The 17624-nt window shown below is 46.2% G+C and overlaps 2 protein-coding genes across 12 annotated transcripts in view; one reads left to right on the plus strand and one right to left on the minus strand.

Moving 5' to 3' along the window:
* LOC144763179 (uncharacterized) overlaps positions 1–17624 on the minus strand; it is a 500850-nt gene that overhangs the window by 401466 nt on the left and 81760 nt on the right. The gene's annotated exons all lie outside the window — the stretch shown is intronic.
* LOC144763178 (amine sulfotransferase-like) overlaps positions 1–17624 on the plus strand; it is a 314863-nt gene that overhangs the window by 175144 nt on the left and 122095 nt on the right. Inside the window, exon 4 of the mRNA XM_078648524.1 lies at positions 7375–7507. Within this exon, the coding sequence (XP_078504650.1) occupies positions 7375–7507 (133 nt within the window). The remainder of the gene's footprint in view (positions 1–7374; positions 7508–17624) is intronic.

The following is a 17624-nucleotide window of genomic DNA, read 5'->3' on the forward strand; positions in this document are numbered from 1 at the left end:
TGTAAAAGAAGAAAGGAAGAAGAAAAAAAAGGCCATAGAACTAAACTAATATAAAATAATAAACCCCTCCCCGTTCCCCCACCCTACACCTCTGCAATGGCTACGGCCCATCCCCACTAGCAGCGTTCCTGTCGCCCCAGAACTTGTACCTAAAAGAAGGAAAGAAGAATGTGGAGGAGGGAATATCGAATAAGCCCCCCCGGCCCCCCTTGCCCCCCGCCAGCCGCAACCCACCCCATAAGTCTCCAGGATACGAAAACGCAACAAGTCAAATCCAACAGTGGGGAAGCGTGTAAAAAACCCACCCCCCTCCCGTGCAATCATGAGGTACAATCCTGTGTCAAATGAAGTCTTTTTCCAAACCCATACGGTAAAAATCAACCCTGGCCGCTATGATCCTTCATGCGAGCCCCGTCCATTCGAACTGCCATCACAGAAAGGATATCCAGATATAGAAAAGTTTCAAAGTCAACACGAAAGGAGGGATACCAGGATAGACGTTTACAAAGTCCAAAAGTCAAACAAAGTTCACTGCCCACCAGCAATAAGTCAGCAAAGCGTTTTTGACCACTCTGAGAGAAAAGGGGCGAGGTATTAATCCGACATCCATTGGAGAACTCACACTGAAGTACAGGAATAGTCACATCCATCTCGGGCGATATCGACATAGGGCAAAACACAAATCTGATAGTGTCGGGCTCGCTCGCTGCCATCTGGGGGTCGCAAAAGATTTCAAAGTCCGACTTCCGCACAGGGTCCTCGGTAGCAATCGGAGCTTGCTCCGCAGGTAAGGCGTCTTGGTTCACAACCAACAAAGGGTCGGAGTCCGGTCTCCGGCAGATGTTATCAACCGTTCCAACCATCCTCTGGATGGTGGCGGTGACTCGTATGTGGAGCTCCCCCATGGCGGCCATTATAGTGCGCAGCGACGGTGTACTTTCAGCCTGCTCCATCGCCCCTCAGTGAGCGACCGGGCAGGTATCTGAACCCTGGAGATCGACTTCTCCGGGGCACCAGGCAAAGGCAATGCAGATGACAGCTGTGGGCACTTCAAAAGCACGATCTCAGCACCGTCGCCGCCAGCGAGGAACCAAGCCCATCGACACCGGGAGCTCAGCGGGGCCTCCGGGCAGCGGATCCCCGACCAAAGCAGTCGATACGTCAAGCCGCCGCAGTTACGGGATAAAGCTGCCACCGGATCCCCATCCAAAATGGGAAAGAAAGACGCCACTTCGGGAGACCGGAACCACCCGCGTCCCGCGGCCGATGTTGTTCAACTCCAACCCGGCTGGGTTAGAACTCGAGGCCCCGGCTTCAACTCCGGGTTAGGCCGAGAATGGCGCACGGCGTATCTTCATCATTTGAGCAGCTAGAAATTCCGGGAGTGCACCTTTAGAGTCGGGCGCACTTCAGCTGCACGGGAGTCCGGTGGGAAATCAGGATGGTAGTCAGGATTTATGAGCATCCGGCGGAGGTCGGCGGAGCCGGGAGCTTATGCGGCCATCTTGGTTGCTAGCGTAGCTCCTCCGATTTTGGTTAATTTTATTATTATATTATTAAGTGTTTATTTTTATTTATTTGTAATTAAATAAATATAATATTCTTTTTAGTTGATGGAGTGTCCTCGGTAGAGGTTGTGGTTTTGTTGATTTTTGTAGTAGCTGTGAAAAAAAAAACATTTGGTAACTATGTTTTGCTATTTATTCGGTTTAGTCATTTTAAATAATTTGTTAGTTGTTGGTGAAGACATATACTTAATTTGTGTTATAATTTATTGTTGTTGTGAACGTAAATCTTTGTGTGGAATTTTCTAGATGCAATTTTAGTGATGTTGAATCTGTTATATATAAAGGAAATTATGTTATAATAATTTACAAGTTATTTTAATTTATTTAGTTACAAAGGTTTGTACTTACCTTTATTGCAGTATGTTTGGAAATATTTTTGGTGTAGTTGTTTTTCGTTTTGTCTTCTCTCTCTCAAAGGCACGCTCTTCCTCCGTGGTCATCCGTTATATGGTACATTTTATGTTAAATATTTGATTGTTTTTATAGTGTTTGTTTAATTAGTTAGAGTTTTCTATTGGTTTGTGTTTGTGTGTTTTAAATGTATTGGTTGGCAAAGCTTTGTTGAATTCTTTAGCTGTTACCTTGTAATTTATTTATTGTTTATTATGTATTTATTGTTAGTTTTTATTTTGTTTATTGTTGTTATTTAATTTTATAAGTAAATAAATGTGTCATATTTGTTATATAATATATATATTTATATTTGCTTATTTTTTATATATTTTTCATGTAATATTTTGTGTTTATTAATTTGTTTTCGTATATTAAGGGGCCGATTCCGATCTCGGTTGGAAAGCACTCCAACCGAGCCGGATCCGGGGTGTTTTCCGACCGATCCGGACTCCTGCAGTCCAACCGAGCAAGTACGATGCGGCCGTATGCTGTTGTAGGCGTGGGATTAGGGACGACCGTGACACCAAGTTGAGGGGTTAACGATGGCTTTATTTTTATCACCCTGGTAGGTTTAGACATTAAAGTCTTTCTGTTCCTCAGAGTCAGTCTTTCACGGGCAAACGCACTGGGGTCCGTGGCGGAGGTCTGTTTTCTCCTTTCCTTGGTCGTGGAAGGGGTTAAGGTGGTTCTGCCGTGGCTTCGGAAGATGGATGGCTCTCCGTGGCTTCAGGCTCCGGTGCATGTAAGGGAACCAACAGAAAAGGGAGCCGTTAGGGTTCAGTCCTCAATGAGGTCGCACCAGGGGGGTCCGGGGGATGTGAGGGAAACCCAGTGTACAGTGCCGCTTCACTCTACAGTGCTCTCGGTGCTCGTGAAGGGGAGGGGAAAATTAGGTAGAAGTAGGGGTGGGTAGGGATGCGCGGAAGGGGAAGGAACACAACACAGGGTAGGTACGAACTGGGGCTGTACACGATCTACACGTTCTCACTTCGCCTCCCCAACCAAGCCGCCCAACGCCGCCGTACCTGTGACAGCCACACTCCTCCCTCGGGAGCGTGGCACGGCGGTCCGCAGGGTCGTTGGCCTCCTGGCTTCTCTCCGTTCCTTCCGGGTTGGTCGTCTGGGCTGGGCTTCTTCACGCTCTTCTCCTCGCTCTTCTCCTCGCCGCCTCCGTACTCCGTTCCGCTCACTTCCGCCTTTCTCTCCTCCTCCTCCGGAGTGCTTGCACACCCGACATACAGGACTTCCCGGCTTTTCTCCAATCCCGTCGCCCTTACGTCACTCTGGGGCAGGTCCTCCTTACTCTCAGCATACGCCCAGTTAAAGGAGCCGCTGATGTTATCTTCTTCTTCCGGATAGCACCGTCCTTCGTTCCGCTGACCTGGCTGAAAAGAAGGAGTCGGTGGATGGTCAGCATTGCGAGGGTCCCACCAGTCATGTATGGCAGGCGCACCCACCACGTTACAGCTGTCCAACTCGTTTCAGTCGAACTCCCATAGAAGTCAATGGGAGCCGATCATACGACACATACATGGGCTCCCATTGACTGAATGGGTACGTTGCAGACTAGTGCGCCCCCTACAGTGGGTACGCCTTGTTCGGGAGACCCATGGGTCTCCCCCTGTGTCCGAGTAGTAAGGCTGCGGGGTAACAGGAGGTCGGATGCGGACCCCCAAATCCCAACTCCGGGAGCTATTGCGAGCTGGAAGCTCCGACTCAATCTGGCTGTCTGAATCGTGCATCGTACTGGCTCGGTTGGAACGCGCCTCCATTACGAGCCACAGTTAGCTCACGGCTGAGACGTACGGAGCGGTGCGGACCCGGAAACGATTCGGACGGAGATTTCGCGCTTGTTCGCACCGTACTTCGTCCGGGCCTGTGTACGAACCGGACAGAAATTCAGCCTCCGAATTCGATCCGCTAAGGCCGAACCGATTTCAGTGCCCTTACCAACCAAGATCTGAATCGGCCCCTTAATGTAGTTGTTTAAATTAATGTGGTTAATTCATAATTCATTGTATTGTTTATTTTAAATATTTGGTATATTTTATGTTATTGTATTATTTTATTGTATTATTGTAAAGAGTATTTTATATGTTTAAATGTTATTTATGATATATGTGTTTAATTTTATTTATTTTATTGATATTTTTGTGTTCTCTATTTTTGTCATTGAGATTTATTTAACCAATATTTTTTTATCAATATTAGTGTTATTTCTATTTTGTGTATTGTGTGTCGATATTTTTGCTTCCGATATAGTTGACTGGATAATTCTGCAATTCGATGTTGTATCAGTGATCCCGCACAGATGATGGAACTTTTTCAAAGCATATGTGGTAGTTACTGCAAGTTTTAGGCATCTCTCTACTAGACTCCATGGTCAAGATCGTTGGATGTACAGCTCTAAACGGAATTGCTGCCTGGTAACTCAAATCGGAGATTGTCTCTGGTGTCAAATATGGATTAAATGATGGGCTCAGGCCGATGGCGCAGTGTCTCAACTTACATTTTCTCATAAGTAAATATACTATATCGAAGGGGAGCCCCATGTATTTAGCTTTCATGGAACTCAGCAGCACTTTTGACTGAGTAAATACAACAAAGCTGTGGGGTCTGGTAACCAGCATGGGTCTGGGCCAGGCCCGGGTTAATTTCCCTCAGGTCTTACACACAAGAGTCTCAGCCTCTGTAAGATACAATTAAGTTGTAAGTACTTTTCACTAGACTGGAGTGTACGTCAGAGGTATGTTCTTGCACCTATAATGTTTCTACTGTCAACAACCTTAATCAATTTTTGAAAATGCATGGCCAGGACATGGAACAGGAACAATCCAACCCCATACCTGCATTATTGTATTAAGATGGAGTGGTTCTTTTATCACAGTTGTAAAGTTAGGATTTTGTCTCAGTTTAGTAGTAGTAAAGTTAAGAGTCTTAACTTTACAACTACTAAATGCCTTCTGTGAATACCAAAAGTAGTAAGTTTAGGATTAATTTTATATTCTCTGAATTGGCCCCTATATGAGTTAAAGCATATAATTGATAAGTTTGTCCTCTTTATGGACAACCTTGATCTAGAAACGAATCTATTGAAAACCTTTTATATGGCCTGCAGTCCAAAGAAAACAAAATCTAGATGCATCCAGATCAAGGAAGGAATATTGGAATGGAACTAATTTCTCATACCTGGGAGTAACATTTGATTCAACCAGCTACTAGCCTCCTTGCCTTGCACTGGTGTGCCTAAGGTTTTCACAGTGAGTGGGCATTCTGTTTAATTTTGGCTTGAGTGTTGATAACAAGCCCATTCTGGCTCTGTTGGCAATATATAGATGCGAAACATAGCTGCCAAGGTTTCAAATTACTTATGTGTGACATTTTCTTAATTTCAGTGTAGTTATGAGTGACATTTAGTGAGTATGAGCGACACTTTCTCACGAGCAATATCAAGCATTGAAGACGAGGGAAACATGTACATTTCAGAAATGACACCCATTTGAGCAACGAGAAACTCTTAGAAAGATCTTAAAACTGCTGCAAAGTACCACAAATAGAAGGGCACTGTGGGACCTGACTACACCAAACATGATGTGAGAGGTCATACTGCCTGCAATTGAGCCTTTGCTTCCATAATGCCATAGCTGACAAGTTTTCAGATTGCTTGTGTCTGACATTTCATTGTTCAAGTGCACTTATGAGTGACATTCAACTGCCAAATGTGTGACAGTTAGAGTGACACTTTTTTGTGAGTAAAGCTATGCAACGAAGTGCATAGAAAGAGATAAATACCAGAAACCACCACAACCATCAAGCTACTGCTTACTCCAGCACTATCCTGAAACATTACTGCAGTTTTGCATGCATCTTGGAACAGCAACAAGCCCTTATGGATTCTGGTGTCATCCATATTTATAGCACTTTTTCTATCAGTACTTGTTGGGTAGAATCTGTCAGGTTGCAATATGACTTCTATGCATTAGGAGGAGCACCAATGATGCAGCCTTTTTTTTTACTGATTGTCCAAAATGAGATGCTGCTTTGGGCTGCTGATACCTGGCTTCAACTCCATATTAGATGCCATATTGGGAATGCTTCCTGGAAACTCAGCCTTGGGCACCTAATTCGCCACAGATGACGGCATCAGGCAGATCAGAGAATGGGACCATGAAAGACTGGCTCAGACGCTAGAACAACTGGAAGTAGCTCTAGCAAGTGCCAGACAATAGAAATGGTGTTGTTCTCCAATGGTGCAGCTTGATTGTAATATTCACTGCTTTGCTAAACCAATAGCATTTAGACACCTCTACAACTCTCATTCATCATTCCAGAAGATAACTGTAGGGCAGCAAAAGCGATCGCCTCAGGCAGCTGTATCAGTTGGCCACAAGACTTTCCCATACTAATATTTTTGTTAACCATTCCAAAACTGCCATTCATTTAGCGGACTGTAGTGTTCTGAAATACTTTTGGGAGAGTACACTACCCTGTGTTCTGCAGTCACAGTGCCTATGTTTAGTGAAGCCTGATTTGATTGGTTAAGGCTTACTTGCATCGCATTACTTGCATTGCCTTCGGGTTTCAGGGGTAGGAGAGAATATCTTAGGGGCTGATTAAGATGGCGGGCAGACTTGGTCTGCTCGCCACCATAGCTGTGTTTCAGACCGCTCACCAGACATGTGGCGGTCCCACCACTGCGATTAGGATGCGCCCGCCATACTGACGGGCGCATCCTGGGCTTTTAACATTGCGGGCGGTGCTGCTGGCTGAAGCACCGTCCACAATGTTAAAAGTGATTGCACTGTATTTCCCTGCACTGTGTGGCAGGCGCCGCACGGGGCCTACCACTTGGTTCATGGAAATGCAGGGGGGTACCATGGGTACCCCCCAGTGCAGTGACACTCCACCTCCAACAAGGGTGGGCCCCCAACAGGCCTCCAAACCCAATCCGCGCCTACCTTTTCATGGCGGCATCGCCGCCATGGAAAGGCCTTCTTGAACCCACATCCTGATCTGGTGGGCAGTGCTTGCTAGGCACCGCGGCCATTTCAATGGGCCTTGCACAGTCTACTAGGCAATCAGTGCGATTGCCCCCGGCGGTCGCACTGATTGGTGGAGGGTAATGAGCTTGGTGATGGCGGAAGGACCACCCACCCGGCGGTGGCGGTCCTTCCGCCATCATAATGAGCCCCTTTATTCTTTGAATAGGGTGTTAATAATATTTTATATCAATGTAAAATATATGCATTTGGTGGCCCTTTATTCAATGCTAGAGATAATTTCTGAAAGCTTCATAATATCAAAAGGATCTTGTATTTTTGCATGGCAACTCATACCACTGTTTGTCCTACTGCCTAACACTTTACTTTAATTCTTCATTGACATTTGTGTTCCATTTGGGTTTTTCTCACAGATTATTTATGTAACCAGAAACCCCAAAGACAATATGGTTTCTTACTATCACTTTGGAAATATGATGCGAGAGTCTATTGAAGAACCTACTGTAATGCTGGAAGAGCACTTTGAGAAGTATTGCACAGGAAAAGGTACTGTTATGCATGTTACTTTTCTAAGTGATTAGAAAACAACAGCTGTTTTGTTAGACCTCACAGCCTTAGGGTGGTCTTCCCCAAATATTTTGCCTTTGTGAGGATCAGGATTTACCATATGATATGGCTCTGGGGGTCTTATCGAAGAGTACAATAACAGATACCATCCTGAGTGCAATCAGTAATATTTACTTAATCATAGCTCAACCCTGTGTAGCTGAGGCTGCGAGCAATAAGGCTTGGCAAAGGAGCGTAGTGTAAAACATTTACAAGCACCAAACAACTGAATAAGAAAATCATACACCATAAAAAGACACAACAACAATTTATAAAACATAGACCATATTTGTATGAATATTTAAAGACCATAAATATTAAAATCCACTGGAGGGTTCCGGAGATTCAGATTTTAGAACTTTTGATCACTTTTAAAGACAACTGAAAACAAGCATAGGTAAACATAAAGTTTGAAAACTTTTGAAAAGTTTGAAAGAGTTAGTGTGCATACTCTGGCCAAGGCTTGGTGACCAAATCCAGAAGGGTAAAGGTCTAGGGGGCCAGAAAGTATACTTTGGACAGTTACCTGGCCAACAGAGTGAGATGACAACCACCGTAGAAGTCAATGGAGTGGTCTGGATGCTTAGGGATGCAGGCAAAGATGTTCAAAAGGATGCTCCTGTTGTGGTGTGGTTGATGGGGGTGTCTCAGTGGTGGTTCCTTGGACGATGGATGATGTTGTGCGACTTTGGCCACAGAGATCGGGGGCCCCTTGAAGTCCTCTATGTTGCAGTAGTTGGATAGCCAATGTTGTGCACAGTGCTCCGCAGTTGGATGCAAACCCTTTCTTGGGGCTTGATAATGATAAATCTGACTTTGGACAGCACTCCTGAGTCCGCCAGACTCCGTTGTTGGTTTTGGCTATCTCAGATTTTGATTTTCTTGTGCCCGGTGATTGGTAGCTGCAAAATTGCTGCAGGGGCTATTACTCTGTAAGTATGGGCTCTTATGGTCCTGGAGCAGGCGCCAGGGGATCAGCTGACTGATCCTTGGAGTCATTGATCTTGGTGATGCTGGGAAATCAACTTTTCCCCGGGTGAGGAGCCGCAGGCACAGTTCCAATCTCACTAGCCCAAAAGTACAAGTGCAGTCCTCTCGACAATACACCCTTTTTTTGCGTGCTTCAAGAGCAGCAGGGCAGTTCTTCTTCGATCCTCAGTTCTTCTCCAAAATGAACTAAAGGGTAGGGTGCCATATCTATCCCAGAAATGTGCCCTGAGGGAACAACATGGTCACCAGTATCAGAACGTGTCAGACTGCAAAAATGCCACTGAGCTACTGGAACTAACAGGCGGGGATGATGGCTCTATGATTGATCCCCCACTCCCCTCTGCGTAAACCCCCAAAGATTGAAACTACCACTACTTTGGAAAAAAACACATAGGGAAAAGGGGAATGGTAAAATAAGAAAAGGTGCTACTAGGACTGGGTGTCTTCTCCTAACTGTGTCTCTGAACAAGTAGAAAGGCACCACTTCAGGAAAAACACTGCCCAGAAGGAATGCTCCGTATAAAGAAAGGAGAGAAAGAAGCAAAGAAGTCAAGTTCCTATTCATGCCCAACAGGAAACAGAAAACAACTTTACACAGCATGCATACTCACAATCATGTAAGCAGCAGTAAGCATTGATCATGAAGACATCAAAAATAGGATCGCCCAAAGATAGGTAGATTAAGGTAATTGTAGAGCAATCCTCACGAGATAACAATGTCTAAAATCATCAAGTTAACAAACTGGTAAAATAAACAAAAAGAAAATAGATTGTCTCGGCACCAAGAGTATAGCAGAATGTCGAACACTCCAACACTCTGGTACCTGCCCTCTGTAGAATAGTCACAGCAAGACAAATTTCCTCTCGCATGTTACATGGGAGACGCGCTTCTTTTCTCCCCCGCCTTTCAGTAAGGCAAGATCCCTCTGCCACCAGGTGCTCACGGGGAGAACAGGAATGCATGCTGGGACCTGCGTAAATGATCCAGCATCCTCCAGAAGATTAGCGGAAGCGCCTTCTCTATAGTTGAGCAAACAAACCCAATTCAAGGTCCTTCCGGTAGTAGGAACAAAACGATCAGAGAAAAGGTACAAAGCTCCGGTGGCCAATGTCAAGCCCGGACCTCTGTAAGAGGAGGGGCTTATATACTTGGCAATAAAACATGTAATTTCAGGTTTTCTTGTATTCCATGCATTCCAATGGCTTCTGGGACATGTAGTTTCATTTTCTAGACCCAGTGATTTTGTATTCAGACATCGGTCACACAATGATAGAAAAAGGATAGAAAAGCCATGTGTATCAGTGCTTGTGTACTATCCAATTCTAGTCTACACCGGATGACCATGACAACTATTCGAAAATGACTAGGACCCCTGGTAATTTCAATTCCTAGGGCAGTGTAATACACAATGAAAAGTAACTTCCTAGGCAATCAGCAAAGGCAATTGCTGAATATGTTTCTCTAGTCAATGTAACTCCAGTTAACAACAACAAGTGAGGTGCAAAATGTAAAAAGTATTTATCTTTTATTAAATTATTCGCTCATTACATGTGAATTGCACAAAATATGAATACACAGTATTATTCTATACATACATACAATAAAATCATCACAATCATAAAAATTTGTTTTTTATAAAAGAAGTAGACAATTCTGTGGCAAGACTACAGTACATGACAACTAGCCAATGGGCTACTGGGTCCACTCCTCTCTAGTGACGTAGTTCCTGTGATACGTGGCACCTGGCTACCAAGAGTACCCCATATTCCAAGATGGCACAAATCTTTCTTGGTCCAGAGGAGCAGGGCAGCCCACCCTAGGGGTGTGGCTGGCAGAGGGCTACCTGCCCACTGGAAAACCGATTAGGGCACAGGTTTCCCTCCATTGGCCAAGCCTGATGGAACAAAACGCATCATGCTCAGGAATATTGTTACCAGCAGTGGTTCAAGGCGACTTCACCTCTGAAGCATGCCTTTAGGGCTAACACTTTGTTGTAACAAATTGTGATGTAATGGTTCACGATGTAACAATGTGGTCTTTGTATCGACCGCGTTGTAATGGCATGCGATATAAAGCATGCAAAATAAATGCTGTTTCTCCTAGAGGTGGGGTCCAGCAGTGATTTGGCAGTGTACCCACAGTGTCCACTGGTAAAGCAAGGGTCCACATATGAAAAGACTGGGTGCCCAGTTATGTGGTGGAGGATGACATAGACAAATAGTTTGCAGCCCATGTAGTGGCTCTAAGAGTGCACAAGCTCCCTGAGGATTCCTGGGAGGTAGTCTATAGCGGTGCATGCCTACAGTAGGGAAGGGCAATCTCTTAACACTGGAGGTAGCTTAACAAACATGCTACAGTGCTATGAAAGCCATTCTTGTAATTAAGTTTTGGCTGACCCCTGAGAGGTAAAGGCTCCGATTCAGGGGCAGCCACAAGTTCTCATCACAGACATGGATGGATTTTCTTGATTATGGTAGTAAGGCGCTGAAGCGCTGTGTGAGGGGCAGTAAAGTTGATGATGATTCTGGGCTGTACAACCTAATTTTGAAGGAGCACATGCTTGATATTTTTTTCCAGAGCTGTGCCAACACCTGGTTGATAGCAAGTTGACTGACCCGTTGAAACTTGCTGAGGTGGCTCACATCTGGGTTAGCACCATAGTGTCCAAGAAGGTATCTGGGGGGCTCCCAAAATGGTGGTCAGGGTCCCCAACAGATGAAGGAGGGGGGAGAAAAAGAAGAAGTTCTCTTCAGGCCCCCAAAATGTTTCCCATGGGAAAGGGTCTCATTCCCAATCTGTCCACCAGAAAAAGCTTCCCTGACAGACAAAAGTCAGACAAAATCTCTCAAGTGCTATGAGTGTTTTGAGTACGGCCACTACAAGGAAGATCCCAAGTGCCCAAAAACAGCACCACCTTCAGGGAAAGGAAAGACACCACAAGTGGCAAGTTTAGTGCTTGGGTATGGTTTTGTTTCAGTAAGTTTACCCTAGTGTCCCTGGGCAACGTGGAGACGGTTCCTAAAATCCACGTGCAATCAAACACTGTTAAGTATACGCAATTGGTTACAATCAATGGGCAAGGTGTTGAGGTTCTGAGGGAGACAGTACCCAGTATGTCTATGGTAAGGAGTCAGCTGCCAGTCCGAGCACAAGTTATACCCAATGCATTTCACTAGGTTGTAGTGGCTGACAACAGGGAGGATCCTATCCACTGGCCCTTTTTCCATTTGAGTAGGGCGGTTATCAGGTCTTCTGAAAGCTGCTGTTAGCCCTGCCATGCCTGTGGACTGTCTGTTAGGGAATGACCTTGAGCACACTACCTGTAAGGAAGTGGCGCTTAAGGCACATGTGGAGATGTTAGGGTTGCATCAGTGAATATGTGCTTCCACCAGTCTGGAATGTTTGGAGCCTGGAAAAATGGCCTAGACTGCTCCAAAAAGAGGGAAGGGCAGAGGGTGTGGGAAACCATCCCCCAAATATCTCCCAAATGAGGTAGACCAGGCATCTGAGGAGGACGCCCTGAAGCCCTCTGTGGAGGCCATTGTCTCCCTTGGTGACCTATCTGAACTTGTTGGATGGCAAGTAGAAGGAACACCTGTGAGAAGTTGGCCTGGCATATGCTGTCCACTATTCTAGTGGGCACCTTGCACTAGTCCAAAGGACCCTTATTGATGGTAGGTTTAAAGACAACCTATATAGAGAGCTATCCTAGTGGTAGCTGTGGAGAGCAGCCTTCCGGCTAAGTCTTGAAAGAATGTAAAGCAGCTTGTTTTACCAGTCTATAATCTCATGAATGACCAAATGAAAGGAGAACCACACCAGGTATATATATATAAAATATATGTATTTATTCTAAACACATCTCTCTAGTCTCTTTATGAGGCTAGAGGCAAAAGTACATTCAGTAAACGTATTTGGCACACTGTAAATTAGCACAATATATGATTAGCCCTATGGGCATCACAAACCATATACTAAGAAAGTGGTATAAGAACCACGACTGACATAGATACAAGGCCTAGAGCCTTTAGAACCGCTGGGGCCACCAGGAACCACCCAAGGTAGTGACACAGGGGACCCAGGGGGACGCGTGCAGTGTCTAAACACAGCCGCGAATCACCATAAACTTGTATGGGGGAAAGTCGGTTGGAAAATTACAGATAAAGGACACTTAGAAGAGGACTTTGAGCAAACCCCTTTAGAACTAGGCAGTTCTAGAGTCAATACTCATGGGAGCACTGGAGTACTTGAGTTACCTCACCCAGGGAAATCGGGTGCATAGGTGCCTTTTGGTGTTGGGTTTTGTCGTCATTTTCAATGACGATCTGCTGCAAAGTGCTGCTGGCGACCAAGTCGAAAGCCTCCAGGTGGATCCAAGGGTGGATTGAAGATCTGAAGAACCTGAAAGCAGAGTAAACAGAGTCTGCGTCACTAGCAAGTGACCAGGAAGGCGATGAGAAGATGCCAACCGATGTTGGGTGGTTTCTGGTGAAGTAGGTGAAGCTTGACTCTTCATCCACGAGGACCAGGAGGCGTCGATGATGACTAGGAGCTGGATTCGAGCTGATTCACAAAGGATGTCGAGTGCTGCAGTGTCAGTTTCTGGATTGGACCCAACAAGCCTTGGCAACAGCAACCCACGCAGAAAGCAAAGGATTGGCTTTGGTGCAGACAATCAAGGTCAGAGGGACTCACCCTTTACAGGGGAGTCAGGGCACATCTGGAGCAACCAGGAAAGCCCAAGAAACAGGAGAGTTACCTTTGTGGAGACCCACCAGTTGACAGACCAGGGATTCCGAAGGAGCCTTGAGCGGAAATGGTAGAAGCAGGCCCACAGAACACTTGTGGAGTGTAGGCCCACAATCTTTGATGCAAATGGTGCTCGGGGCTTGGACTACTAGTAGCCCAATGCAAAACTTTGGGAAAGCGCGGAAAGTTGATGCACTTGCAAATGTGCACGGTATCCAGGAGTTCTGGTCCCACGTCACTCAGAAGGGCTGCGGGTCTCAGCTTTGCTGGGATCTCTTGTCGACCTCTGAGAAGTGTGGAAGTCCATGTCCTGTGTCACAAATCCATCAGGATCTGGTGGGAGTCTTGGGAATGCAGACCGGCAAGATGCTTCTTTGGTGCCTGTTTGAACAGGGGAGTCACTCCTTGATCTCAAGGGAGATTCTTCCATCTTCTAGTCAAAATAGAATGTCGAAGTTCCAGGATATATGTTGCTGAGTTTCATCCAGGGTACTCTAAAGTCCTAAGGACTGGGTTCCTATATTTATGGTAAGTTTAGGGGTTGGACTAACTCGAGGGTCCCACCTAGGGGTGGACCCAGGGAGGGGGTGGTTACACCCCTTTCCATTTGTCCAGTTTCGCGCCAGAGCAGAGTTGAGTGCCCCTGCAACCGGTTTGAACTGGGATATACACAGGGACTCTTAATGTGCACCCAACACTGTCTGTAAGGCATTCTCTGAATGCACCCACCCAGCCCCAATACACTAAACCCTGTCTGAGAGGTGGTTACACTTCTGGTGACAGGAAACCTATTGTCCAGGCCTCCCCTGCCGGAGTTTTACCAGCAGTGGGAGGTCAGACTCGTGTCTGTGGCTGCAGCATACATTTTGTGAGGCTGGGGTTAGGTAAGTGTGTACATGTCTTCTCCATCTAGAAGGTTGGAATTCTACCTCCGCCACCAGAACTGGCGGGGGGTAAGATTCCAAAGTGTTTGACACCAAGCACAACATATTTCCATGCAGCCATTCCACAGTTAACATTAACCGCGTGGTTATAATGCACTTAAGAGTATATGGTATGGCTGCATCACAGAACAGTTACAGAGAATAGATTCTGAAAGCTGCAGAGGGGTCATGCTCATGCATGGACACCCTCTCACACAAAACCAAGCACTCTGCCTTCAGGATTGATAAGGACTGCCATAGGAGTGACTTATAGGTTTATATGTGTCAGTGATTAAAGGTAGATATAGGTAACCTACATCTTAGTAAGGGGTGCATGCACCCCCTTACCCAGGCTGCAGTAGCAGACCTGTGGTGCCATTTGGGAAGGTTTCCCAGGGGTGGCATAATACATGCTTCAGCCCCTGGTAGGCCTCTGGGGTACCAATGTCCTTAGTACCTAAGGTACCATATACTAGGGACTCACCAGGGTAAATCAGTAACCAATCTGGAGTGTACCTAATGTACATGCAATCAATTTAGAGAGGAAGCAGCTAGGCAGGGGTCCTGGTTAGCAGGGCCCCAGCCAGACTAAGGCGAAAAACAGCGAAACACCAGCAAAAAGTGGGGGTAACCATAGTAAGCAGATCCTACTCTCCTACACAACCCCCCCCCCCCCCCAACGCAGGGACATTAAACTAACCTTCACCAGTTGAGTTTTCATGTTCTAAGTGGAAATATCTGGAGAGTCCATCTGCATTGGCAAGGTTACTCCCAGGTCTGTGTTCCACTGTATAGGCCAACCCCTGTAGGGAAATGGACCACCTCAAAAGTTTGGGGGTTACACCCTTCATCTGTTTTAGCCATAAGAGGGGCTTTTGGTCAGTCTGAACAGTGAAGTGAGTGCCAAACATGTATGGCCTTAGCTTCTTCAGAGCCCAAACCACAGCAAAGGCCTCCCTCTCAATAGTTGATCAACGTTTCTCTCTAGGGGTCAGCCTTCTGCTAATAAAAGCTACTGGCTGGTACTGACCTTCATCATTCAATTGTGATAGCACAGCCCCTACCCCCAACTCAGATGCATCTATTTGGACAATGAATTCTCTGGAGTAGTTAGGAATTTGCAGAATTGTTGGAGTGCACATGGCCTGCTTCAGGTCATCAAATGCCTTTTGACAGTTAACTGTCCACTGAACTTTTTTTGGCATTCATATAGAAGTTAAGTCATTCAGGGGTGTCACAGTGGAACCATGCGCCTTGACAAATATTCTGTAGTACCCAGTCAGGCCCAAGAAAGCTCTGCCCTGAGTCTGGGTCGTTGGAGCAACCCAGTCCATGACGGTCTGGATTTTGCTCTGCAATGGTTTAACCTGGCCTCCACCTACAAGGTGACCCAGGTACACAACCTGACTCTGCCCTATCTGGCATTTAGTAGTCTTGATAGTTAGGCCTGCCTTTTACAGGGCCTCTAAAACATTTCTCAGATGGGCCAGGTGATCCTCCCAGGTGGAGCTAAAGACAGCAATATCATCTAGATATGCTGCACAATAGTCTTCCAGGCCTGTTAGGACTTTGTTCATCAACCTTTGAAAAGTGGCAGGTGCATTCTGCAGACCAAAGGGCATTACCACAAATTGGTAGTGCCCACTAGGGGTTCAGAATGCTGTCTTTGGCTTTGCATCATCAGCTAATCTGATCTGCCAGTAGCCAGCTGTAAGATCAAATGTGCTCAGAAACTTGGTTGATACCAAAGTATCTATGAGCTCATCTGCTCTTGGAATTGAATGGGCATCAGTCCTAGTGACTGCATTGAGACCTCTATAGTCAAAACAAAACCTCATCTCTCTTACCACCCTGGGTGTGAGGCTTTGGTAACAAGACCACAGGACTTGCCGAGGGGCTATCTGAGGGTTCAATAACTCGCAAATCCAACATTTTCTGGACTTCTGTCCAGATAAAGTCCCTGACATGATCAGGTTGCCTGTAAATCCTATTTTTAACAGTCAGACTGTCCCCAGTGTCTAGTTCATGAGTGCACCAGGTGGTCTGACTTGGAGTCAGAGAGAATATATGTCTAAACTGACTGAGCACTTGTCTGCAATCAGTTTACTGCTGAACAGTGAGGCTGCCTGCCAAGGCTACACCATCCACTGACCCATCATCAAGGTTCTTTGAGAGCAGGTCAGGGTAAGGGTCGCTGTCCTCCTCCTGTCCCTCATCAGTAGCCATGAGCAAGCCCATGTCTGCCCTGTCAACATATGGTTTCAGTCTGTTGACATGAAGCACCCTATGGGGGCTCCTTGGAGTTCCTAGGTCCACCAAATAGATAACCTCTCCCTTCTGTTCAACAATGGTGTGGGGTCCACTTCACTTGTCTTGGAGAGCAGCTGGGGCCACAGGCTCTAACACCCACACCTTCTGTCCTGGCATGTAAACAGTCAGTACAGCCTTTCGGTCATGCCAGGCTTTCTGTAATTCCTGGCTAGCCTCAAGCTTTATAGTTGCCTTTTTCATATACTCAGCCATCCTGGAGCGGAGACCAAGCACATAGTCCACTATGTCCTGTTTAGGGGGTTTAAGAGATAACTCTCATCCGTCCTTCATTAGACACAATGGGTCTCTTACAGAATGCCCAAACAGAAGTTCAAAGGGGCTGTAGCCAACCCCCTTCTGAGGAACCTCCCTGTATGCAAACAAAAGGCAGGGTAACAGGATGCCCCATCTCCGCCTAAGCTTTTCTGGGAGACTCTTAATCATACCCTTTAAGGTTTTGTTGAATTTTTCAACTAAACCATTGCATTGTGGGTGATAGAGTGTGGTGATTTTGTAATTCACTACACACTCCTTCCACATTGCAGTCAAGTAGCTGGACATAGAGTGTGCACCTCGTTCATATACTACCTCTTTAGGGAAACCCACTCTTGAGAACATTCCCAAGAGGGCTCTTGCCACAACAGGTGCTGTAGTGTAGTGTACGGGGAATTGCCTCTGGGTACCTAGTGGCATGGTCCACCACCACTAGGATAAACCTGTGCCCAGCTGCAGTCGAAGGATCCATTGGTCCAACTATGTCAATCCCCACTCTCTCAAAGGGAACCCCCACCACAGATAGTGGTATCAGGGGGGCCTTTGTGGTGCCACCTGCCTTACCACTGGCTTGACAGGTGACACAGGAGTGACAAAACTCTTTTGTGTCTTCAGACATGTGGGGCCAATGAAAGTGAGGTACAATTCTGTCCCAACTCTTGTTTTGGCCCAGGTGTCCTGCTAAAGGAATATCATGGGCTAGTGTCAATAGGTATTACCAACCTTCTGGCTGCACCAGGTTTGGGATCTCTACACTGTGAATACAGGAGTCCATCATCCCAATTCATCTTATGGGTGCCACTAGCATTCC

Source organism: Lissotriton helveticus, chromosome 6 (genome assembly GCF_964261635.1).
Source record: "Lissotriton helveticus chromosome 6, aLisHel1.1, whole genome shotgun sequence".
Lineage (NCBI taxonomy): Eukaryota > Metazoa > Chordata > Amphibia > Caudata > Salamandridae > Lissotriton > Lissotriton helveticus.